Genomic DNA, 26,112 nt, shown 5'->3' with positions numbered 1-26,112 from the left:
AATGTCATGGTAACAATCTAGTTAAGTTAAGTACTTTAGTAAATGTACTTGGCTACATTCCACCACAGCTCCCTGTCCTCAGTTCAGCAATTGAGTAACAACTAAAAGAAAATGACCTCAGCTCAGTTTGATGCTTTCATTAGCAGTTAACGTCAATGCAATTACAGCATATAGGTAAATGGCAGGAGCACATGATTAGAAAACAAGCTAAAGCTGAGACATCTCCCAAATGTAGATCTGCAGGAAAGCAATTAGACATTTAGCAGTATCAGCAGCTAATAGATCCTGATGTTGAAAGCCAACTCAAAGAGGCACATATTGCTATGAAGTGAGGCAGTAATCTGGCATCTTTGTGCGGAGTAAACCTTTTTTAAGGAGTTGCTGAAGTCCTTCATTTCAACAACAGAGCAAGGTAGCTATGCTCTTTGTAGTAAACGTGTAATTTACAGCTAGTATTGTAGAGAACGAACATCACTGAATGTCAGAAAGTAGCTAAGGCTCCCAATGAACATTGTTCTGCAAATGAAATATGACCAACATTGGTGAATGCAGAAAAAAATATGCAGCAGTTAGTGATCAAAACAAATCAAATTAGCTACCCCAAAAAAGATTGGGGAATTGGAGAGGTTGGAATCTTAAAGAATGTCCGACTCCTTAACATGAAAAATCATTACTAAATTCAATTTCTCACAATTATAAATGAATAACTCTTAAACATGGTGAATGTTCAAATATTTGAGCCATTCTTTATTATGATATCATAAAATAAGAGTTACATCTGGAAGAGGTTATACCTTGATGTGTACTAAATCAGATGATATTTGCTTTGTAATAAATCTCTCTAGTGTGGAATGAATCTGAGAGACAAATCTTCCCCCCTGCTCTCCAATAAAATCCTAGTACTTTTCTTCCAGCTAACAAAAAACACAAACTCCCCCCCCCCCCCCCCTCCTCTGACCGCCTGTTCCCACATAATAATGTTTGCCCATTCCCTTAGCAAAGCAAAAGAGTGGGCAGGGCATTGATAGCTTAATAGACTCCAACACCGCATGGCTTTGGACGCGTCTGCCTGAAGCAGCTCGCAGGCTTTGTTGCAGCGGGACTATATTCAAGCCAACAATCTTTGCAGTTCATCTGTAGGTTCAGATTTAAGTGGCGAGGATGTAGATATAATGCTTCACTGCGAAACACCTCAGTATTCATTCAGACCTATCCTCACTCTTATGCTTTCTGCGGGCGGTTGAGAGAAGCTTTTTCCAAAACAAAGTTGCATCTGGAGGTCGTGCACATGTCAAACCTGGAGGGAGATATCTTCCCCTCACATTTCCTCTTTGTTAAATGCATGTGACCTGGGTCAGTCAGCTCTGAAAAGCAGCCTGGATTTCTACTCGTGAAATACAACTGAAATCCTGCCAACACGATCAATTAACCAGAGTGAGTATTCTGGGTTTTGGTGGAGTATTTTCATTTTGCCTTAGAGTCAAGCTGGACCCAGTAGATGATCAAATATATAAACATGGATTGAAGGAATATGGTCATCCAAAGATTTAACCTTGACTATATTAAATACTATATATGTTAACCTTTAAAAGCTGAAAGATGTGTCCAAAATACTAGCTGTGATAGCACTATTCTGAAAAAGAAAGTATGAACAACTGATTGGAAACACAAATAAACAAAATATTTATGCTCTATTATTTATTTTATTGTTTATTTTATTAGTCAATTTATTGAACATGTCAGACATTTTTTTTTTAATAATAATAATAAAGAATAATAAAAAAAGATTCTGTGTCATTTATGTGACAGTGCTCCTCCTGCGTTTACTGAAAGAAAGTAGTGCCAGAAGGTAGCCTGAGTCAGGGATGAGATTTGAGATCATTGTCCTTCCTAAAAGGCGCTCATTCCCCCGGATTCATCTCAGTGTATTCTATAAACCTATCATAAAGGTCATAGAGATGTGTACTTCCAAGGGCAGGCCCTGCTCTGCCTCTGTGTCCTACTGTAACACCAGGTTCATAAAGACACGTACACATGAGAACCATTAGCATAAGCTTGAAGATGCTGCAGCACTGAGCCGGAACCTCCTGGCTGTTTCCCGCTCGTAAAGCCCTCAGACGGAGCGGCTCCACATCAGGGCACAGTTGCTGTTTAATGCTCAGGTGATCGTCATTGAAAGCTGATGAGCACCTAAACAGTATATACAATAAAAGTGATGGGCTCATCTCTGCCCTTGTCCCTTTAAGGTTGCCTTGCTCCTACTGCAGATCATACTTTTCTTGATAAATGAAAACTTCAAAAGAGCAACAAGAGCAAATATGTTTCGGACCAGCCCTGAACCGGCATCGCTAATGAAAGATGGCTCTATTGTGCACAGCATGGCCACAGGCTTAGAACTAATGCCCCCAGTTTAATATACCTCCGAGTCGCCTGTGAGTGTGTGTGTGTGTGTGTGTGTGTGTGTCCTCATCATCCTGCGTTGCTCAATTGTATCAGCCTCTTTTCTTTTTCCTCTATGTGCATATTCTTCCCCTCTTTCCATCTTCCCTTGTATTAAAAGCGGTCCTTATTCCGATCGTCCTCGATGCTCTTCCATCAAGACCTCTTTCAATCTGTAGATAGCAATTGAGGCTGTGATTGCATGCGATTGTATTGTTTTGAATGAGACACCAGACGGAATAAAACCCGGGCTTCTGTCGTCCTTAGAGGCTGAAAAGGACCAGAATAATTCCTCAGAGCTTTTACTTTAGTTAAAGTACCACAGCCTCTGTTGAAACATCCTGCATTTAAAATCGCACAAATCAAAAGTACTATATCATCAAAGTACCTTCCTTTCCACTTATCATTAAAGTACCAGAAGTAAAAGTACCTACAGGATTCAAATTAGTTTTAAAAATAATAGGCTTCATCACTTTAATGTTGGAACTGCTCAAAGTGAAGCTCATTTCAATGACTTGAAACACTGCTGGGTAGCTCAACGTATTATATAGTATCATATATTGTATTATAACATTCTATAATGTAACTAAACAAGCCAAATACATAGCGAAGTAAAAAATACCTTTACCTCAGAAATGTAGTGACGTTTGAAGAAGGCTAAAATGGAAATACTCAAGTAAAGCACCTGAAGATTGTACTTAAGCACACACTCTTAAATCAGCTTTTCTTCCTCCATCAGTCTCTGTATGTGATCAGGTGAGAGCAGCACTGATGCTAGTTGCCTGTCATTAGTCTAATAACTACAATAGAAGGCTGTGAGTGGAGGGCTCTTCAGCGTGCCACTCTCCACTCTTCTGAGGATTCATCAGTTGTGTCTGAGAGCCTCCATCCCAACAGTGGGTAAAGTGAGCGGTCTCCACCTGCCTGCCTGTAAAGCAGAGCTGCGTGCACATTAACTCAGGCTCTACGTACTCATAAGCTAAGTGGTCATTAATCATACGTTGATATTTTTAGATGTAATTACAGAGCTTGTCCTCTACTCCTAGCAGTTATATTCCTGAAAATGCTTCGGTACAATTACAGTTTTTTTTTCCCCTTTGTAAATGTCATATAAAAACATTTTTTAATGATACAGTCAAATATTGGAACTACTGAGATAATCATTATCTTGTTATGGGTTTTTTTACAGGTCAGATATGACTCAATCCTCCAGTGGGCCAATTAGGACATTAGGATGTAGCAATCAGAATATCCAGACACTTCTTTCTGTCCGAGCATTGCTTACCAGATTCTGTCAATCTTTATTTCTTTGTCTCCGTCTCGAGTGCTATCCCCTCTGTATGTGTCTCTATGTATGAGTCTCTATTCAGACACAAGACCATTTCTTTTTCCCAGATCTGATCTCCAAGCTCCGCTGTGCACATTGTAACCTGCAAATGTGTGTTTAAACTGTGTCATTATTTGGAATCACACTGGTTGACTTGGTTCAAATAAAAGAAGAAAAGGAAATGAGCTCGAAGTCAATTAAGAGCAGATGTGTCTTTATAATGACGGTTTGGCAGAAGCTTAAAAGGCCTCTTGTAAGGGAATGTGGAGGAAGGAGTGCTAACAGCTTGCAGAAGGATTCATAGAACACATGAAAAAGCAGCATATAATACAGACAGAAATAACAGTGTGACAGATAACATCGGCAACAAAGGAACCATAAAAGCAGTTTGAATCATGCAAACATACAGTCGACCGATACACAAGCCAATCACGTGGAGGATTTGTGTTTGCAGATTCTGATTGTTTCTATGCCCTTCATCATGCTGGGTTGCAGAATGTGGCAATGTCATCCATGGAGGAGAGTGAAATCTGTCATGTTGACGAGGGCGCCTGAGACCTCTGCAGGTGTCTAGACAGACACCTTTCTTTTCTTTACAGCTCTCCTCCACTTCTTTTCTCTGTTCTCGTATAGCTACAACGTCAGCAACTAGAGTTACAACAGAAACAGAGAGCTACATGTTGCCTGGTTACAGTTTTGTTTCCCTTTTTTAAATATGAGGAACAGCTGATTTTATTTTTGTCACACTAAACAAGAATCTTTAAGAAATCACATTGTGCTCTTTAGACATTTTTCACATTTCAATAAATCAAATAATTGAGAATAAATCCAACACCAAGTGGTTACTTTGCTATTCAAATAATAATAATACACTTTATTTGTATAGCACCTTTCATGGCAACAATATTACAATAAATACAGAACAAGATAAAACGTCTAAAGTGATCCTAATGACATTCCCTTGAATGAAAGCTGACAAGAAATTAAAATAGGTTTTAGATTAAAACAAATGGTTAGTCTTCCTACAGTAAAAATGCAGCATGATTGCAGTTACTTTTTATAATTTAAACTAATACTCTAATATAAACTCAAACAAATTCTGTCCACCTTGGTTTATATGTTGGCCATGAGAAGGACCCATGCTGTTCTTATGTAAAGCGGATGCTGAACAGCTGGTCGATTAATCTTCCATTAAATCAAGCCGTTAATCAGCAGCTAAACTGTAGCAGCATGCTCCGCGCCATCACATAAAGGGCTCTGAATCACCAGCAGAACATTCTGTTTTCAATATCAGCTGACACATTTATCCTATTGATAGTTTGATTAAGAATACTTTTTAGCCAAGGAGTTTCATTCACTTGATCATTGTTGTATATCCTGTTGGACTTCATTGACCACTGTGTGCTTTAAGCCCTGAAAACTTAAAGCAGGAATCAATAGCTTTTCAACCTTGGCATATTACTGTTTGTGCCATTGTCTGATATTCTTCTGTGTTCTGCAGAGCTACCAATAACCCATACTGATGTTGTTCCTAACATAAATGCTCTCTGGTAGGCAGTGATGCCATGTATCTAGGCTTTGTATTGTGAAAGGGAAGATGCATCATGAAAGCAGTTGATTCCAGAATGATTCAAAACAGAAAGACAGACATCTTTCATAACCTCTAATGTAGGTAAATACATTTACTAAGTACACAAAAGTACTACAAACATGATCTTCACAACAGAACACACACATACCTATACATACCTATACACTCTCCCTCCCTACAGACACTTGTTATTTGATACACCTCTCAGAAATTAAACTGCAGCACTGAGACATCAAATGAGAGAATAATCAGTCCCAGTTTTACCAGAACCACACAGCATTTGGAGAAAAAAGAAAAACAAGAACCGCTCTAATGAGAAAGTCTTGCATGCTGGTACGAAAAGGGCAGCGCAGAAAACTCACCTTGTTCTGTATCGATTCAGCCTGGTAGATCATTTAAACAATTCAATTACAGCAAAAAGCCTTTGTAGCTCTAAATGGATCTCCTTTGCTTCTGCTTTTCATTTAGTGTACAGCATGTGTTATGAAGAGGCGTATCTTAGTGGTGTTTGCTCAACTGTCTGGGGCTGGAAATCATCTCTTATAGGACCCTCGGTACAGAACCTGACACAAACTCACTATTTGTATGCCCGGCCATCCACCTGCTCCTCCTCGTGCGACGCGATTGGATGTTGGCCCGCTTCCAGTCTCTGAAGCATCGTGACTGCCTTCTAGGCATTAAACCCTAAAGAGCTTTTTGCTGGAAAGCACTGAGAATATTCTATTTCAATGTGCCACTTTGTAATTCACTTTGGTGAAGCCCTACTGAATGGAATAGAATTCAGAGTTCCTGAAAATGAAATGGAAACACAGAAATGTTTGGCTTTCGGCTCTAAATACGTTGTCACAGATATTAGCAGTGGTTATTAAACTGAAGGGACCTTACTGAGTATTTGTAGGGTCACCAAACAGCCAACCATTCATCTCCTGCTGCCTTTCCATGTGACATTTCCCTCCATTCCATCCTTTCCATTTGCTCCCTTATTAGAGGGTGTGAAGTGGGGTTTGGATGTGGTTCCTCGGCCCCCTTCTCCTCAGCCTGCGACAGCTACACGTGGAGAAAGGAAAAAAGAAATATGGGCCCACGGAGCGATATTTCACTGGCACCAGCTTGACGTTGATGGATAGAGGATCATTAGACATTTGCCAGTTTGCTTGGGCGTAGAGTTATTTTCAGCAGCAATGTATGGGAGAGGGAGCAGGGGCTGGAGGAGGGGTTCTGTAGGATCTCACAGGGACACACATTCCACTTTGTTGGAGTCTTGAAGTGAAATGTAGGAGGGGGAAACCTCAGAGGAGTGCATGCAGGTTTAGTTTTGTAAACTCTAATTGTATTCATAGTGCAGTGGTTCTCCCAACTGTGTGCCCCCCCCCCATAGCCCAGTCATCTGAAGTCAAAAACACCTTCACTGACACCACTGCCATGTTTCTAATGTGTTCGTTTGGTTTTAAACAGGGTCTTTTTTAACTGTCAATTATATAAAAGGAGGACATTTCTAGCCCACAATTTGAAACAAGTATCCATTTATTTTACCTTACTATTTCAACCATTTATCAATTCAATTCAATAGCTTTATTAGCGTGACCATAGTTATACACAGTATTGATAAAGCTCTGTATAGTTGCAACATCTATACACAAATACACACATATAAACAAACTGCTACATTTCAAACATAAGCAAGAACAACAAGGTCTTTTATCAGGAACACAAATTCATTCAATTCATATCATACATTAATACAAATTAAACTATGATATATATATAAGATGAGACATTTATCTATTACTCTATTACTTTGGCATGTATATTTTAGCTTGAATCTTTTGCTTTAATGTAAATATGTATACATATATTCAAAAGATAGTGAATGAATACCTATCATATATATATAGTGTACTGTAAATGTTATTTTGTATATCATATCCCTCTGCCATCCCCCCTGGCTTAAATCACCCCTGGTTGCTGTCACACTGTTTCCAGCTCATAGAAAAGTTCCATATCCCTGCATATTTTCCTCTGACTGGGCACAGAATAGTCACTGAATATTGACTTGGACGCGTCTCCTTCTCTTCTCTTCTTCTCCTCTTCTCCGCAGTGATGGTGCTGCTGATAGTGACGATGCGTCGCAGGAGGAAGGAGCCCCTGATCCTGGAGGAGGAGCGGGACATCAGGGAGAACATTGTGCGCTACGACGACGAGGGGGGGGGCGAGGAGGACACGGAGGCCTTCGACATGGTTACCCTCCGCAACCTGAACGTCATCAGGGACCCCAACGTGAGGCGGGACGTCACACCGGACACCCCCACCTTCTTTCATTACCCATCAACCGCTCGCCCGCCCTATAAGGCCCTGCCGGACAACGTGGTGTTTCGAGAGTTTATTTGGGAGCGACTCAAAGATGCTGACGTGGACCCGTCGGCCCCCCCCCTATGACTCGTTACAGACGTATGCTTTTGAAGGCAGCGGCTCTGTGGCGGAGTCACTAAGCTCCTTGGAGTCTCTAAGTACAGACTCGGATCAGAACTATGACTATCTGAGCAACTGGGGGCCGCGGTTCAAAAAGCTGGCCGACCTGTACGGCAACAGCGACGGCACCAGTGTCTTCTCATAGCCCCTCAATGTCTTTCTTAACATTTCTCAAACTATAAAAAAAAAAAAAAAAAAAAAAAAAAAGTAATTTATTGTCAGAGAAAAATGATTTTGTCTGCCTTAGTGCAATGAGGGAAAAGATTCAACACAAGAGAGATTGAAAGAGAAACACTTTGACATCAAAGGTTTTTTTGGTTTGTTTACCTCCTTGTGTGGATTCTTCAAAAGCGTGCCATGGTGAGTTTTGACAGACTTCAAAAGTGGCTTGACTGAGGAGGAGACCTCGTGTTCAAAAGACATTAAAGGTTGCAGATTTTAGGCTCCAGTCCAACCATTGACTGCAGAATGCATACATGTTGGAACATTTTTACGGGGAGGCACCTGTCCTTTCATTCCAGCGATGGGCACGGGCCCAGCACTCTTCTGCTTTGATGCATTCCTTTGCTATCTTTGTGCTAAAAAAACAAACATTGAAGTTTCTCATGAAATACTGTGTCCCTGGCGGCTAATCAGCAGTCACTTGACTGTTCATTTGAAATTTGACAACAATTTCTGTGGGCTTATTTTCTTCTTTTCTTTTGGTTGGGGATCAGGGTAATGAGAAGCTGTTTTTCATAAATATGTTGAACATTATTCATACCTCTCGACACTATATGAGAAGTGTAGCTGCACTCGTACAGAATAAACAAACACTCGTTGTGAAGACATACTGTAAGTTGTGCAAGTAATCAAAAGAATGACATGTCGGTTTGATGTCTTCACTGGGAGGAAGAGGAAAGTATCATTTATTTTATTCTCCTAACAGTACATTTTGCAGATGTTGCAATGTAGTGTTTGTCTGAGTCTACCGCCTTTCTATAAGTCCAATGTATGATTTCTGAGCTCTGAAATGTCAACATTTGGTTGTTCTGCTTTTATACGAGTCGGGGGGGCCTTCTACATGAGAAATCTTTGTTGAAGGATCCGTCCTTGTTGTGCTTGATAGCGAGGTTCATGCCACCTAGACTCCAGAAAAAAGAATTGTTTCTGAAGTGACAGTCCTTATCTAGATGAACTTTGTAAGTAACTGCATTTTGCTTCTGTAGTTTGCAGAGTCCAGCATATATTGTCATTCAGAAATGAAATCACTTGTTTGTTAAATAATGGTGAAAGGACACAGTGTGATATGTTGTTTTTCCAGCTTAAACTAATTATGTTACGATTGGGTGCCAACATGTACAACCAATTATGTATTATTATTTATTTTGAAGAGGCAGAATTGTGCAAATGATGTTTTTATCCTTTTTGCTGAAAATAAAATTGACATTCAGTTCCTTAAAAGAGTGAAGGGATTTGTTTCATTCCATCGTGACTCAGTAGAAATAAAGTTGAACCGGGATCAAAGAGGATTCATCAATGATTTAGAAAACAAGAAAGAGAACGGTGCTCATCGCTGGGCATTTGGGGAGCTCCAAGAACAAGAGAGGGAGAGGGAGGGGAATGTATTTGTTGTCTTTCATATCTCTTTTTGATGGAGGCGCTCCACCGAGGCTAACAGTCCAAGGAAGAAAAGTGCATTCAAATACAGCAACTCCCCGGACAAAGACACGTACACAGTGTGGAAGTATTGGAAGTCCTCACTGGAACATACTACATACAACAAAGGAAAAAGTTGAAATGTTTTCTTAATAGATTATTTCTTCTTATTTAATATATATATTTACGTTTGCTCTCATTGATATCTGCCCTTTATCAAGTTAATTACTCCCCAAAAAAGTACTATTTATCTATACCTTACATGCATATTTACATTGAGTGTTACCTTTAACTACAACTGTTTATACTCCACTAAAGTTCAACAAGGCTTATTTTTACATGTATATAGAATTTTAATAAATTGTCTATATTGACATATAGTATGTCGAAATGTTCTGAAATAAGTACATACAGTAGTATAGTTTGTCGAAAATATCAGAAAAGAAACTTGGTGTAGTATGTCGAAAATATCAGAAGAAATGACATATTATAGTATGTTGAAATATAACAACAAAAAAACATGGTATTTTCTGTCTAAATAAGGCACGGTATAGTGTGTAGAAACCAGGCGTAGTATGTCGTTTAAAAATGACAGAAAAGTCATAATATAGCATGTCAAAGTAATATAATAACTGTTTTGAAGCGTGCAAAATCCGCTCAGTTGATGACCCACCACGACGAAGACGTGGGTTCTAAAGTAGTCGACTTTTGTCACAGCGCTGTCTCCGCGTCTCGACAGCTCAGAGGTTTATGCATACAGCTGTATGATTCACAGTGATGCAAGCAATTGCAATGAACTTGTTATGCATTGTCTCCTGGTAAATATGCCATCTCCTTACAGGTATTGACACAGTTTCCAAAGCTTTGAACCTGGCAAAAACAAGACATCTGAGAATGTTTAAGTGTGAGTCAGGAGTAACCAGGGTCACAGTGTGCTCATTATGATGCAATTAACACGAAGAGATGTGGAGAGTTCTCGGTTATATTCACAGATACATGATATCCTCTTGCATCGCTAATTCAATATCACACATGTAAGAGCTTTAAAGAGCAAGAAAGCTTCATGTGGAAATTATTAAATGAAACACCTTTGTAGTGGAGTTGGACAACATTTTCACCAAATGATGTTGCTTGATAAAACTTTCCAAATCGAGTCATAAAAAAAACACCCTGAGACCTGGGGCCTCATTTATAAAGGGATATACGCTCAAAAAATGGCGTACGCCAGTTTCTACGCAATGTTTGCGATTTATAAAATACTAACTTGACGGGAAAATGTGCGGTCCTCCACGCAAACTGTAACCCATGCGTACGCACTAAGCACAACAACGGGAGAGACGAGAAACTGCGACACCGTTGGCAGAAGGAAGAATGGAGAGAAATATGTGGAAATAAATAAAATGTTACCTCTCATTTATCATATGAAGAATTCATTTTCAAACATTGATTAAAGCCAATCTTAAAATGATTAAACAAACGCCTGTTTGAGACTCCTCAGTGCACACAAAAACATAACTTGGAGAAATAAATAAATACGGATATGTTATTTAAAACCACCTCGAATATGTTGTGTTAATGTTATGAAATGTTTTCTCATAAATGATGCGGTAAGCAGGAGGACAGAATAACGTCTAAACTGACGCCGTTTTGCATTTCTATAGGTTGTAGATACGAGCATGGTTTTATATACTATCACGTTTAATCGTGTTTTATGCCGTTTGCCAAGACTTGATAAGTCGCTCGTAAAACACAGGAGGTATGGAAACTAAGAACACCATATGTGGTAAATTGTACAGCTAATACACAACACATTAGTTGTATTTCCTTTAACTGGTGGATTATGGATATATAGTTGCTGATCGACAGCTGGAACACAAACCACCAAATACAACAAAATAATTCAGATCCAGTCGTCATGACTCCACTCCGGAGGGATTCCCCGATCATTTCTTACAGTTTCTCATCAAGGGGGTGTCTCCTGTCCCCGGGACAAACACACTGCCTGAGGAAGGTTATGTGTATTTTTTTTGTCATTAACTTTTTTCGGACCACTTATTTATTTATTTTGGTGACGATCCGACCTCCATGCTGCTACTCTGGTTCAAACTGCATCCACCAAACAATATGATTTATCTCGACCTCCCCAAAATAACCTAAATCTGACACGGTGTGAGATGTCTTTTTTAGCTGTTCGGTCGTCATTTCCTGCGATCTTCTTCATGCAGTCAGTCAAAATGAATGAATGAATGGGCGTTTCTTTGACTATTTATAGGCAAATATGGGCGTTACGTGAAGCCTGCAAAAGCTGCGCCGCATTTCGAGTCGATTGTGATTTATAAAGGGAAACAGGCGTATGAAGTGCCGGTACGCACTTCCCTCACCGGTACGCAATGTTTTGTGAATCGGAAAATGTCGGAACATTTCTGTACCTATTTTTTTGCTTTGTACTACGTAAGCAACCTTCTCACGTCAATCCTACGCAAGGCGTTATAAATGAGGCCCCTGAACATAAATAAACATTGTCCTCTTGTTTTAACAGTTGAATGCCAGAATATTTAACATTTTGGAGAAGAAACATCACTTTCTTACAGACAAAACGTTTTTTTGAGTAAGGAATAAAATGCACCTTTGCGCAATTTCAATGCTACAATAATAACAAGATCTTATGCTCGCTAATGCTAGCTAGGTACATTTCACTTTTAAAAGGCAGAGGTTCACAAAGTAGAACACTAATTGGGATGCTATGTGGTCACAAACGCATAACAATAGAGGAAAAGGGCTGAATGCAAAGAAATAGAATGAAATAGGTGCAATATATAGAATTAAAATAAATTATTGCAAACATTCTTGAGACTAGTGTAGATTAAGAGAGTATTTAAAAGGTTTAGTAAGAAGGCGCTTACCTGATGACCGCAGATATCGCGAAGAATTACATGGACATTAACATTTTATGCAATACATTATAGATAATCAAGATATAATCTTTGTTGAATCTTAAACCAAAAATGAAGATTAAGATACAAAAATGCCCCCAAAAAATCTACATATAAGTCACTTAACAAGGGGGTTGACCAATAGCATATTTAGCATTAAGTCAACCAGTGTAGCTGCATTAACATTGAGACAAAATATATCTTGAAGGCTGATATCTGATGTGAAGATATATATTCTTACTTTAAACTGTTATGCTTTAAAAATGTAGTTCTGAAACTCAGAAACAACACTTTAGAGGTCGTTTAGCGACAGTTACACAGTTGAAACTCAAAAACAGCTCTCCTCTGTTTCCCCTGAAGCGGTTTGTTTTGTGAGCTTTATAAAAAAGATAATTCCTAGAGAGATTTGAGTGATATTATAGCAAAAAGCAGCTGGTGCATCACATTCTTTTAGCTGATAACATAGATATATGATGTAAACTCCAGCACTGATAGCAGCTGCGACAGGAAGTTGATTTGGATTGGCCAGCTGTCAATCAAAATCAGGAAGAGTGTCTTAAATGACGGCTGCCGGGGGCTACTTATGAGCAATCAGGGACCCTCTTCTATCGGGGGCTCAATCTCGACCTTGGTTGATTACTGGTGTTGGTCGGGGCCCCTCTGGAGGCCCTTGGCAGTAAAGAGTCACTTCACTCAATTCTTATCATAATGCATCATCAACAGATTGCCCTGACACACAGGGGCCCATATCCAGAGACTGTCATTTCTAGAATGATGGTTTTGTGTCAAACTCTTGGAAGGAGAAGATTAACAGTGATGTTTCCTCTCAATAAATCCTTCTCTTTTTCGTTGTTTATAATAGATTTAATTCCAGCACAAACCGAATCAGAAACAGGTTTATTACCAGGTATACGTAGGAGGAATTTGACTTGATGTCGTGGTGCATATACATAAAAGTAAAACATTTTATAAAAACACAGATAGAGAACTAGAAAAATATTTAAAATAATAAAAAATATAGTAAAATATAACAGTAAATTATGACAGAAAAGTCATAATATGGCATGTTGAAAAAAATCTCATTTCGATAAAATGCAAAAGAAAAACATGGTATTTTATGTCGAAATAAGGCCCAGTATAGTGTGTAGAAACCAGGTGTAGCCTATTTATTTATTCCATTCCATTTCTATATAAATACTGTTATATTTTAATTTTAAATTTTTGTTTTACTTTTATGTATGCACCACAACATTAAATATATTATAAACAACCAAAAATAGAAGCATTTATTGCGAGGAATTCCATATAAAGGTATAAATGTCTTTCAGGTGGGATCATTTAAGTATAACATGCCCCTCTCTTGCAAAGATGTGGAGGAATGAGTTGAATATAAGCTTACTTTAAACCAACTGGGGACTTGCATATTAATGCATGCGTGTGAATATTTCTTTCTGCGATTACCCAGCATGAAAGAAAACTCCAAAGAAAATTCTCTCTGCGTCTTTCTTGCTCTCACGCAGAACAAAATAAATAATGTGCTGGTCAGCCACCCCGGTCTGCCTGTTGGTGGCCCCCGCACCCCCCATCAGCTGGACCCCTCCTCACTGGGCCTTTGAACAAGAGAAAAGGAGGGAAAGGAAGATCAAAGGCCGTTGCAGCGCCATGTTTTATTCTCCATCTCTCAGCAGCGCTCACAGTTTGCCTGCCTTCAGCAACAGAAATGTCAGACCTGAGGTTTGTGTATTCTATAGTTCCACACAAATTAGACTGGTCCCAGACCTGGGCAATATAAATAATTCTCTTGAGATGTGAGTGGGAGTGCAACAGCTTGGTCCTGAGGCGCCTGGGGAAAGCAACGAGTGGAAAAGTAGGTCAAAGTGGCAAGATTAGGGTAATAGGGTGCAAAAGAAGAGAAATGTAGGACCAAAACTCTAAATAAACCCATCAATGGTTACGTGTATATCCAACAAGATTGCTAGAATGATAAAGATGTGGATGAAAAATGTACTGGAATAGGATGAGAAACTAAAATGCTCAGATCAGAAACAACAAATCATTGCAAGATCTTCCAGTGGAAATCAATGGGGCGAGGTTTAAAACATACAAATGTATTTGCACTTACAGAATGTGATGGTTTCTATTACTATTAAAACCATCACATTTCAGGTTGTAAAGGATTCTAGTTTTTCTAACTTTTTCTCTGACTTTCTCCCATTCTGAGCTTTGAAATCTCACCCTGAAATAAGTGCTTATTACATCATCCATTTTCTTTTCCTTGGGTGGTTGAAAGACATTTCTTTGGAGCAATGTCTCATACAGAATCGAATAGGAGCGAGTGGACAGTCCACGTTCTGCTCAAACAACCGTATTTTTGTTCATTTTGGGTCTTTTTTTCTCCCTAATTCCATTTTAAACACGTGACCACAGATACAAACATGCTTGAAGCATCAGTACAATGAGGAATTAAGGTAATTAGAAAATGATGCACTGGAGCCCTCTCCAGTGATGATTGGCAAAAACATGTCAAGGCAACATCAGCATTAATGAGCCATAATCGACATAGGCCTAATTAGCAGCACTTTGTACTTTTACGTAGGTTTATCATCATTAGCCAAGCCTGGCTTGATATAGCCCAGAATATGTGGGTGGCATAAGTGTTTGTTTATCATGTAGACACGGAAAATAGTTACATGCTACAATAGCCTCGGTGGAGGGGGGGGGGTTTCTGTAGGCCTACATCTGCCTTCAGGAGGGGCTTCGGGGCTAATTAGATCTCAAAAGACTCCGAAAAGTGAGGAAGGAAACATGCATATTCAAACACTAGATTTACTGTAGGTGTTCGGGGGGGTTTTATGAGTCATATTCAGCTGAATTGCACAATCAAATCAGAATGAGTTATAAATCATCTATCAGTGGGACTATTACAACCCATCAACAACGGTTTAACACCAATTATGTGCGTCGAAGTTCCACCATTGTGTTTAAATCTCCCCGTCTCCCGTCCTTCAGCTGCGAAACAAAGTCTGAACACTGTGGGAGATGTTTCTCTCTGCTGATCTAAGGGTGTTTGTGTGACATAATTAATGAAAATATTCATCGATCATGTCTTCTGCCACCCGCTAATTTACATATTTTTACATGAAGCAACTAAGCACACAGTCAACGCCCTGCTTAATAATTCACTGCCTGTTTTCCTTCAAGGTGTGAGCATGCTGGGTTTATTTTTATAATAAAAGCGAATGGCACAATGAGAGGATGGAATTATCCTGGTTGTATTTAATTGAGTTTGACCAGGTCTGTGCTCAGTGTCGGCCTAATCTCCCCCACAGCACTGTAGTCTCTCTCCCAGGGAGACAGGGGGAGGCCGATAAACTTTGAAGCCGCGCTGAGAACCTGCTCGATGCACCCTCTGCATTATTCATGAAGCAGGGACTAGAGCATCTTCAAATGGCCTGTCATTTCCTTTTACCCTCCATCACAATGGCCATATGCTGCACACACTAGAGGAGGGGGTGGGGGGGGGGAGGCAATCTCCAGCTAAGCCTAGCCAAACAGGAACACATACATACTAACAGAGATACATCCACAGGTAAACCCACACAGGGGGATATGTACAAGTGGTAAAGCTTGGGAATTCAACAATCAGCCGTGGCATATTTCAATCTTTTTACCGTTCAAAACTAACCTGCTCCCTCTGCTTCTATTCCCATATGCCTGCCATAAAGGGTGCCAGAAAAAAGTTTCAAACAAAATGGAACAATCAAAAAGTTTTCATATGAAGTTTTGTGACATTTTTTGAAAAGGTAAGACAAGCACCGGTATAATTGTTCTCATAGGAAATAAAAGATGTAAATCACTCACAGTGAGGTGCCGCTCACTTTTGTGTTTCCGAGCTAAACAAAGTGTGGAGGCGTTATTGTTGTTTGAGTTTAAGTCGCATGGTCTCCAGTTCCTCCATTCTTTTCTCAGATCCATGACATTTTTGTCAGCCACCCCGGAGTCCTTTCAGCCGTGTTTCGCACGTTATTTGTATTTACAGAGTTTGTTTGCGTGACAAAACCATATAAGACACGTCCCTGAGAGGTAATTGCCGTCATCTGGACTCCCTAATGTCTGCCATTCAGCATTAACATATCATTAGCTCTTTCTGGGACCGTTCACTCAGAAAATTAGAGGTCTCCGTAGACCAGAGGCTCCATCAATATGGCAAAACCAGTTGACACCTTCTCTTTGTTGTTCTCAGGAGAGGGAAGCAGAATGAAGAGAGGCAGGAGAGCAATAATGGTATTTTACGTGATTATATTAATTTGTAAAATGTTGTATTTGTGGCTCGAATTTATGCACAAGGAAGACAATAGACACTGCTTTCTCTGACCTTCACCTTGAAGTAAAAAGGCGCCGGAGACAGATTGTGGAACATGAAAAAAATGCATATATGGTTCCCGAAGGGCTGACATGGATTCTCTTAAAAATAACATCAGCCTTGAAGTGATTCGTTTAAATGCTATTGTAAAAACTCTGTCCTTGTTGAATGGTGGAGATGAACTGCGTTGCCTTGATACCTAATGACAAAACATCTGGTTGATTGTTCCTACGCTGGGATGGAATTGCTGGCTCCAGCATTTAGTCTTAGTTAATACCTTGTTTTGACATCTGTAATGGCACGAAGTCTAACTTGTTTGTGTTGTTGTCGTACACACTAAATAGGTAGCTGCTCTGAAGTGAAGCTGAACTTCTCGAAGGGTTTTCAGAGGTTCAAATTGAAATACAAACATGGAAGGCCAGAAATGACTCAACTCTTATAAGGGAAAGGTGTTGATGAGCCAGCAGGGTTAATCTGGTTTAAAGAAGAAGAAGTACTACTAGTGAAAGTAGCAGCCCAATAGCAAATAAATACATTACAGCAGTTCACAATCTCTCCTCAAAACAGATGCAATTTCTTCCAGCTGTGCAAAGCAGATCAAACTCAAATAAACCATCTTTTCTTCAGATATATACAAAATAATAATAACCTTGTACACAAATGGTCATCATAGTTATATGTTTGTGTAGTACTTCACCGCAAATATTGCCAACCATATATGAGACAACTATATCCTTGAATAACACAAAATAACAAAACGAGAAACACAAAATACAACTTATTTCCCACAAATATTTAATACAGTATGATTTCCATTTACAAATTGTATTGTAAATGTGAATGTAATATAAATTGTTTAAACTTGGGACTCTCTCTGCCTTTATTATTCGTACTGCTTTTCTACTTTGTAATGAACTGTTGGAGTGGAAAGTAATGACGGGAACATTTTTATTAACATTTTTATTTTATTGTCATTTTATTTTTAAAGGAGAGAGAGATGTTGCAGATATCCTTCATGTAATCCACTATTTGTAGATATTTAAAAAAGTTGGTATTGGGAATTCAAGTAGAAGCAGTAGATTTTAAAGAAATTGAATTAAAAGAAGCAGAATAGTTACAAATAGTATGTAACGATGAGAGAAATGGTATCTCATATATGTATATCAACTGATACAAATAATTAAAAGTGCCAAGCTGGTTCTAAGCATCCTTTTAAAAACAGGAATATTGTTATATCTGACCAACTTTAGGTGTACTGATGAAAAGTCTTAAAAACCTTCTTTACTTCTAACCTTTTCTATTTTTTACCATATTTCATGTTTAAGTTACAGTATATGGACTAAAAATGATGGAATATCAAATTGATTATGTCTTTGTGAAATCTGAAACATGAGACGTGTCTTCTTCATGACATCAGATTAAAATAATCTGTGTAGAGTGTAGTAATTCATATATTGTCAACATGATACAATCATTTTAGCATGTTATTTTTAGCAGTTTAAGGGGGCAAAGTTTACCAGGACTTCAAACACGACAAGTAAATAAAGAATCAGGAAATATGGATAACCAAGTGAAATATAATTTCATATCACTGCAATGATTCCATATGATATATTTTTCTAGAAAATCATAGAGGTGTTTTATTTAATAAAATCACAAGGTAAATACCAAAATCCAACACTAATACAAACATATGTTATATTAAACGAATGCAAATGTCATACGGAATTGTAAAATATTTTGTAATATTGCCAAGAACAATATGATTCACAGAGATATACGGGATGGTGAGAGGATATGTCCTTACATAAGCTATTCTTTGAGCACATTATTGCTTTATAATCAATAGCAATCAAAAATCGCAGGCCCAGTCAGTATTTCTATTATAACACAGATAGCAAACACAGCGGGGGAGAAAAGTTTGAGCCGCTCAGGGCTTCTTGTATCAATCAAATACGTACAAAAAACCTCAAGGTTGCGACATGGCAGGCAGCTAAATAAAGCTATCTGGCCAGGGGACAAGTTAGGCTCCTGATGGGCGGATCAACACATGCGAGACAGTGAGTAAATATTTCCTGTGGACGGCCATTAGAAAGTCACTGTTCGGTGGTAAAGGCTGTCTAATCCCTAATGGTTTCTGTTTCAAATTCAGCAGACAGAAGGAAGCTGATCCAATTCCCCCCATCCTGCAGGACACAGATCTGCATTTCCTCCGCACTTTGATGAAACAGCAGCCAAGCTGTCCGCCTCCATTAACAGCCCCTCTGATTTAACACCGCGCTCTGACAACCCTGCGTGTGTGTGCGTTTGTGTGTCTGTGGGTGCATATAATAAATATGTTGGAGTGTCTGTGATGTATGTCTTTGGATGTGTATGTTTATATTGCTTTATAGCAGGGGGTATAAAGGTATCATGACCGGGACACACTGGGGCTATTTTTAGAAAAATCTACACAGCCCGAAATCAGTTGGGAGACACAAAAATGATATACTGTATACATGTCTCAACCTTGCATGCAATATACTTTGAGTGATATACTGTACACTATATAGATGTATATATAGGAGTAAAGTCAGGGAATACGGGGGTAACCATAGGCGCATTAATAACAATATTTACTATGAATGTGTTTAAACCTATGGATTTCAAATACTTGCCATGTGATTTGGACAGTTATGTTTAACTTTAATGTGATTGAGTTCCAGTGCAGAAGCAACACAATGCAGTCATGTATAATTTGTTTTATTTATTTTGTAATATTGGTGAAGTAAGTGGCTAGGGGATGTGTGGCAGACAGAAAAAAAAGAAAGTGTCAATGGTGTACTGACAAAAGAATGTTGGTAAAAAAAAAACTGTCAACATTAGTTTAGTAATGCTAATAGAGTAATATTATCACTATTATCATACATATAGATATCATATATAATATAGACTTTGTTTTGAGCCAGTGACGTTATTTGCATTTAGCAATCTTTGTTGTTCCAATTTAACATCGATTTGATGCCTTTCAATTCAAATATATTACCCTTCAATTTGACAGATTTCATGTTTTCAAAATATCTGGACAGAACATATTTAAATGTCTCTTTCTTCATTGCAAACACTTATTAAAGTCAACTCTTTGTTATTTTTAAGGAGATCTGTTGTTAACTAGCAACAATCAAGGTGAACCAGCAATGTTCTGACCTAACATTAAAGATTGGAGCTTAACTAGCAGCGTGTGTTATAACACAACATGGCAGAATTTTTATTGTCAAGTGCTGTCATCTTTTAATACAGGGTTTACAAGCCAGAGACAAGGACAGTATAGTGTAAAGCAGCCCTAGTGCTTTTTCACAGTATTTTCCAGGTCACATCCTTCTAACACTATCAGCACAAACATGACTGGTGGCTCGAATACTCAAACTTTGGGGTCTGCCTAATTCCACCCGTGCTTGTCACAGTTATGTTGAACAATGATCAACACAGCATGAAGGGCACAAAAAAAAACTGCATATTTCTGTTCTACCGCCACGATGACGTGTATACACACAATGGTAACTACGATAAATTGGCTAGAAATTGGCCAATGAGTTCAGACGTGCTTGTAATGTGACTTAAATTGCATGCCCTTTCAGGCAGAGGAACAAACCTCCTCAATGTCAGTGCTCTCTCCCACATGTTGAGTGCTTAGTTTGCCATGCAGTACAAGATCTCCGGGCCTGTTTAGTATTCACCCACTTGAGTTTCCTAAAGGTTACCAAACCTAATTAGACATTTATGCAGGATCTTCAAAGGTCCCTCCGTTATTAATGATGTGCTACTTCTGAGGACTGCATCGATGGCTTTTTTTCTGACTCCAAGAGCACATGCCTCACAATATGCGCATACACAATGGAGACACGCAGACATCCAAAATGCAAGAAGAGACATGTGGCTGGCTGCCTAAGATAACTGAATTGGCCGTACTAAACTAAAGTGCATACTGAATACACTATTTGACAATGCCAGGGGTAAATACAGGGTCAGATACACCAAAGGAAGGATGTCATTAAAGTGTGGCCCCAACCACTGTGCCCCGCCAACAACATTGGGCTACTGTCAATCTGACACTGCCCAATCACATCAGAGCGCTGTCAATGGCTGCCTGTCAATTTGACAATCCTCAACGCCCATTTGATCAGAGCACTGTCAATATGTGATTGATTTGCTACGAAGAATCAGCGCACCACACTTCTCACAACCAACCAACAGGAGGGGGGACACGACCTGAGGCTGTGTATCGTATACACACACTCAATTATATATTTTGAAAAATGTTGACTGGGGTGTTGTTGTTCTCTGCTGGAGTGATGTGTAAAGGGGAAATCCAGATAAAAGCAACAGCAGCGAGGGATGGTGTCGACCGAAGGTGAAATACAAACAAATTCATTTATTATTCCTTTTTTAGATTTTTTTCAGTAAAATCACAAATGTTATGTGCATGGAAAACAGTTATTAAATACTAAACGATCACAGGCTGCAGTGTTCAATATTTCAGGGCACTGGGCTCTGCAGAAGAGCCTAAGACCGTGCCAATGTGTTTTCTCATTCTCAACGCTGTATTTATTTCTGATAGAGTTTTCTGATTTCCCATGGAACCCGCCCGGATTGGTTTTTGCCACAAATCCCCTCCCCTCCCCCCATTGGCCAAAGAATAGCCACTAAACAAGGCCTATTAAAGCCTACATATAACAGCTCAGCGCCCCTGCATTATTAAAAAAAACAAAAAAACAACGTCTGTTAGAAGTATAAAACTTAGTTAAAAAGATATTTACTTCACATCTCAATAATGCTGAGGATAACTCATGAGTAACACACAACTATGTTACAGCAACCATCATTCTTTACTTTCATTCCTGGTACTTAGGCTATATTCCATAACTGATCATAATAATTAAGAAGCTGAATATGATGAATATTAACATGTGGTCTCTAAGTATCTTGTGTTTAGTTTAATCTATTCAGTTTTAAGGCAGTGTAAGGAACTTTGAGCCAAGTATTTGCATTTAAAAGAAGTCTTTTTCCTGTTTCAGCTCTATTAAAATGTTTTGTTTCCATATTATAAACAGCAGAGAGAAGGAAACAGATGGTAAAACCTTCCAGAGTAAATCATCTGTGTGCATTGATGGATGGTCTGATTGTTTGGATCATTTTCCAACGAAAAAGAAATCACAATTGTCATCCTACTGCATGCATTAAGGAGGTAAAAAGAGGAGAAGAAAAAGTATAATTATTCCATTTGTGCATTCTCCTCAGGAAAAAGTAAAAGATCCTCCAGAAAATATCAGTGTCAGATTTTAAGTGCTGCCTTCAGAGCAAAACCAGAGACCTGTTCCATCCATTCCTCATGCCCTGAATTTGGAATTAGATCCGAGAAAAAGTGTAAAGACTGAAATAATAAAAACCTGTGACACCTCCAGCCTCTCTTTGCCCTTTAACATGATTAGTCTAATCTCATTGGCAAATCATTTTGCAATTATGCAGCCATGTTTACATCCACTCTCAGCAGTGCCCTAGGTAAATGTAATTGACATGGCATCCCAAATAAAATTCAATTTCCATGTATTATTTACATTCGGACTTTAATCAATTATGAATGACAGCTAATTAGTGGTGAGCAGGGGCCATCGCTCTCTGAACTGTCAAAGTCTACTAAATGTACTGTATGTCATGAGTGTGGACATTGACAAAAATCCTCTCAGGGCTTTACAGATTTGGGTGTCTTTTTGCCGAGGAGACTTCACTAATCATCTGTGAAAAGTGCGTGCAGTGTGTGTGCATGCACGCGCCCGCACGTGTACGTGTGTGAACGTGGAGTGCATGTGTTTGATAATAATAAGGCGAGTGAAAATGAAGAGGAGCTAAACTGTGTAAGTCATTTCTCATTTCCTTGCTTCAGTGCCTGTCAGAAGAAAGCCCTGCATTTTGAATGATGGTTCAGACAACAAAAAGTGAACAACAAACCCTGTGGCTCAGAGGAGAGAAATGGAGGAAGGAAAGAAAAGAAAGTACGAAAGTAGGAAAGGAAAAAAGAGAGAGAACCAATGACAAATACAGATTTGGAAAGAATGACCAAACCAACAACAAAGCAAAAAATCAATGCCTTGATAATACCACTGAACATGCCCTGAAAGTAAAACAAAATAGAGAAAGAAATTACCTATACAGTTGGCACTCATACAGTTTTGGAAGGACCTTTCAAGGGGCTGATTTAATGTGAGAGCATCAATCCTTTAGCGGCACAGGGCCCTGACAGCAAGTGAAAGTAATCTCTTCTTTATTAATGGGACTTTTCACTTTGAACCCCAAGTCTTTGGTATTCCATAATATTAGTAATATAGTAAAGACCTAAGGAAAGAACAATATGATATAAGATCAAGTGGATATGTTATGTGTCATAAGTGGAAAGTCTTTCATTCCTAATTCAGCAGCTCCCTTTGAGAAAAAAGATTAGATCTAATGAGCCAAACTCTGAAAATAGCTTTTCACGTATTTTGATTCGATGAAAAAGCCCCATCGCAAATGTGGAGAGGGACATTATTTCTCAACAAAGGAAAACCAATTATTTGGAAGCCTTGGTTTAATATCAATTAAAGGTATAATATGCAGCATTTTCCTACGAAAACAATGTAAAGATGTATACAAAAATAATTACTAATTTGCTTAATAGAATAGGTAAGGTCATATTTGTTGGAAAGTAACCAAACAACCCTTCAACTGTCATCGGATTCAATTGACTGAATTCTAAATTGGTGCATCAGTTTTTCTAAGAAAGCCCTTTCCAAATGGCAATCAGACTGTATCAAAAATGAACAGTCTCTGTGATGTCACCCATAGGGTTTTAAGGAGTAAATATTGTCAAATTCAGTATGGTTGGGTCCTGCCGTCGCCATCTTGGCATCGCCCACAACGCATAACTTAGCCACATTAGCTGAAGCGCTTGGGTTACCTGGCATAGCAGAGATATTTCTGCTGTAAAGTTGAGCAATTTTACATTGGGCCAACAGGGATCTACCTTCTTTTGGAGCTATCCCAAGGTGGCCATTCAAAGAACACCGTTGTATGCATTGGCTCTATTCTTTAGGACTGGAGATTGCAGCTTGAAATAGCCCAAGAGCTCAAATTCCCCAAAAGATAAGACTATGTACTCACATGGATGTGTTTATGCCATTTTAAACACAACAGCGAAACATGTGTCTCCATGCATAAGTTCAGCATTCTAGGGCAAAAACTTTGTCCGCCAAAGGGAAGGGATATTCTTTGTGACTAGGCTATAGAGGTTCTAGTCACAGCAAGACATTCAGAAATCCCTAATGGAAGATAAACTGTCTCTTGGAAGACGCTACTGTGTTCATGTAAGAAATGACTTATAATTAGAAGTATCAGGGCCTTTTAATTAACTGAAAAGCAACTGGCTCATCAAGGACAGCTCATTATTTGTATGTTTTATCAGAGTGTAAGGTTCGTTAGCTTCAACAAAAAAGTGCGTCCCAACCACTAAAAGGGAAACAGGAAATGATAGAAGCACAGAAAGTGCCAAGCACACTTTGTCAGTGATAATGATGGCTGTGTCGGGTTTTGAAGCAGAGTCTTTAGTTGAAGGATGACCTCTCTCACAACACCACTCTATTGGCTCTTATGTAGCTTGCTGTTCATTTTTGTATGAGCCGCTGTGAATTGCAATTTGATTTGTCAATGGAAATGGCAGGACATGTTTTTATGTTTATTTTATGCTGGAGTCAAAATGATGATTGGTGATTAGCAACAGGCTCACTAACTCTACAATAACACAACAGTCACAGTCTGATCTGCTTTCTCTAATTTAACAAAGAAGACACCAATTGTGCTGGTGCTTACAAAATGGATACTGTCTTAGTTTACATCATCACCATAAAGCTTAAAATGAGGTGTATGTTCTCTTTTGGTGTGTTCAATGAGGGCCAACAATGTCACAGCTGCTAATCACTTTTTTAACACCTGTGTAGGTTGATTGGTTCTGCACATTTGCTGTATATTCACTTTTAGTTTGGATTTTACTGATCATACGTTGTTTCAAACATAACCTCTTAATAAGATGGCAATTAGTACAATTATTTTATTTAAAAGGTGAGTTGTCCTGTCCCCTTTCTCTCACAGCATGCTTTTTAATGTACAATTATAATAATGGCAATGGCAAGATAACATTGATTAGTGTCCCTGTATGTTTTTGGTGTGCCTTGCAGATGTTATCAGCTGTAGCTAGCTACCTGATCATGCTAGTGTCAACTGTAATAGATAAAGATTGGATTATTTAAGTTTTCTCAATTTCTTGTGTTCCCGTTCAAATTTCCACACACAATTATTGTACACAATGGGTCATTCATTTCAGATTTCAGTAATAGCAGCTTTTCTTATTGTGGATTTTGCTTGGAAGATGGACCACAGTCCATGGAAGATCACGCAAATGGAAAACTCTGTATATACAGAAAAGAGACCTGGCTGACTTTTAAAAGTTTCCAGCGGACTCATTTAAACACAAGAACCCTGTCAAATGAATCTAAACTAGCTACGCGATCACATTAGCCGTGACCCCACATCAGGCCAGACGTGTCAAATTCCCTTTTGACTCTCTGGCTGGGAAAAAACACAAAGATATGGACAAGGTTAAACCTATACTATCACATGAAAAGGGTAAAAAAAACATACACAATGTAATCACTGTAGAGGGGAGTTGGTTGAGCAAATGTCAATTTCTAATTTAAAACTGTATTTTCAGCAAGGTCCATCAACCAAAAACTAAATTAATCTTGCAAATGCTCCTGATAATAATCAATTTGCCTCAAGTGATTTGAAACTACCAACTGTCTTGTAAACAAGGCCACACATTACCACCCAACACAGCCAAATATTAGCTTGTGATGAACAATTATACTTTTCAAATCGTTAGCACAGCATTACTACTTATAATTTGTTTCTTAGAAGTGTGACATTCCCCTAGTCTTACCACATTTCGGGAAAGTTAATGGACCAGAGTGGTTAAGGCTCACATGACATAACTTGCCAGAAATGTTTTCTGAAAATGCCAGAAATATTAAAGTTTGCATAATATTTTAACACATTTGCTGTCAGATTTGACACATGCTGTGATAACAGCCTGGATATGTGTAGGCTCACACATGGAAGTTTTCTCTACTGGTGTTGATAGCTTGCTTAAATATTATAGTGTTGAGCGTGATTTAATATTTATTATTGTGATGTTAAAGCTTAAGTCAATGTCCTGTTCCTGCCTAATAACTTGCAATTTGACAAGGTGTGGATAATCAAAGACAAGTTGTAATGTATAAGCCTATCC

At 38.7% G+C, this 26,112-nt stretch overlaps 1 protein-coding gene across 1 annotated transcript in view; it reads left to right on the top strand.

Moving 5' to 3' along the window:
* LOC117494760 (cadherin-7-like) overlaps positions 1-9,233 on the top strand; it is a 78,682-nt gene extending 69,449 nt beyond the window's left edge. The window contains 2 exon segments of the mRNA XM_034145716.1: positions 7,456-7,781; positions 7,783-9,233. Of these exon segments, the coding sequence (XP_034001607.1) occupies positions 7,456-7,781; positions 7,783-7,971 (515 nt within the window). The 3' untranslated portion in view covers positions 7,972-9,233.
* Positions 9,234-26,112: the final 16,879 nt, after the last annotated feature.

This window comes from Trematomus bernacchii, unplaced genomic scaffold (assembly GCF_902827165.1).
Source record: "Trematomus bernacchii unplaced genomic scaffold, fTreBer1.1, whole genome shotgun sequence".
NCBI lineage: Eukaryota > Metazoa > Chordata > Actinopteri > Perciformes > Nototheniidae > Trematomus > Trematomus bernacchii.
This window is presented reverse-complemented; position numbering and strand designations above follow the sequence as displayed.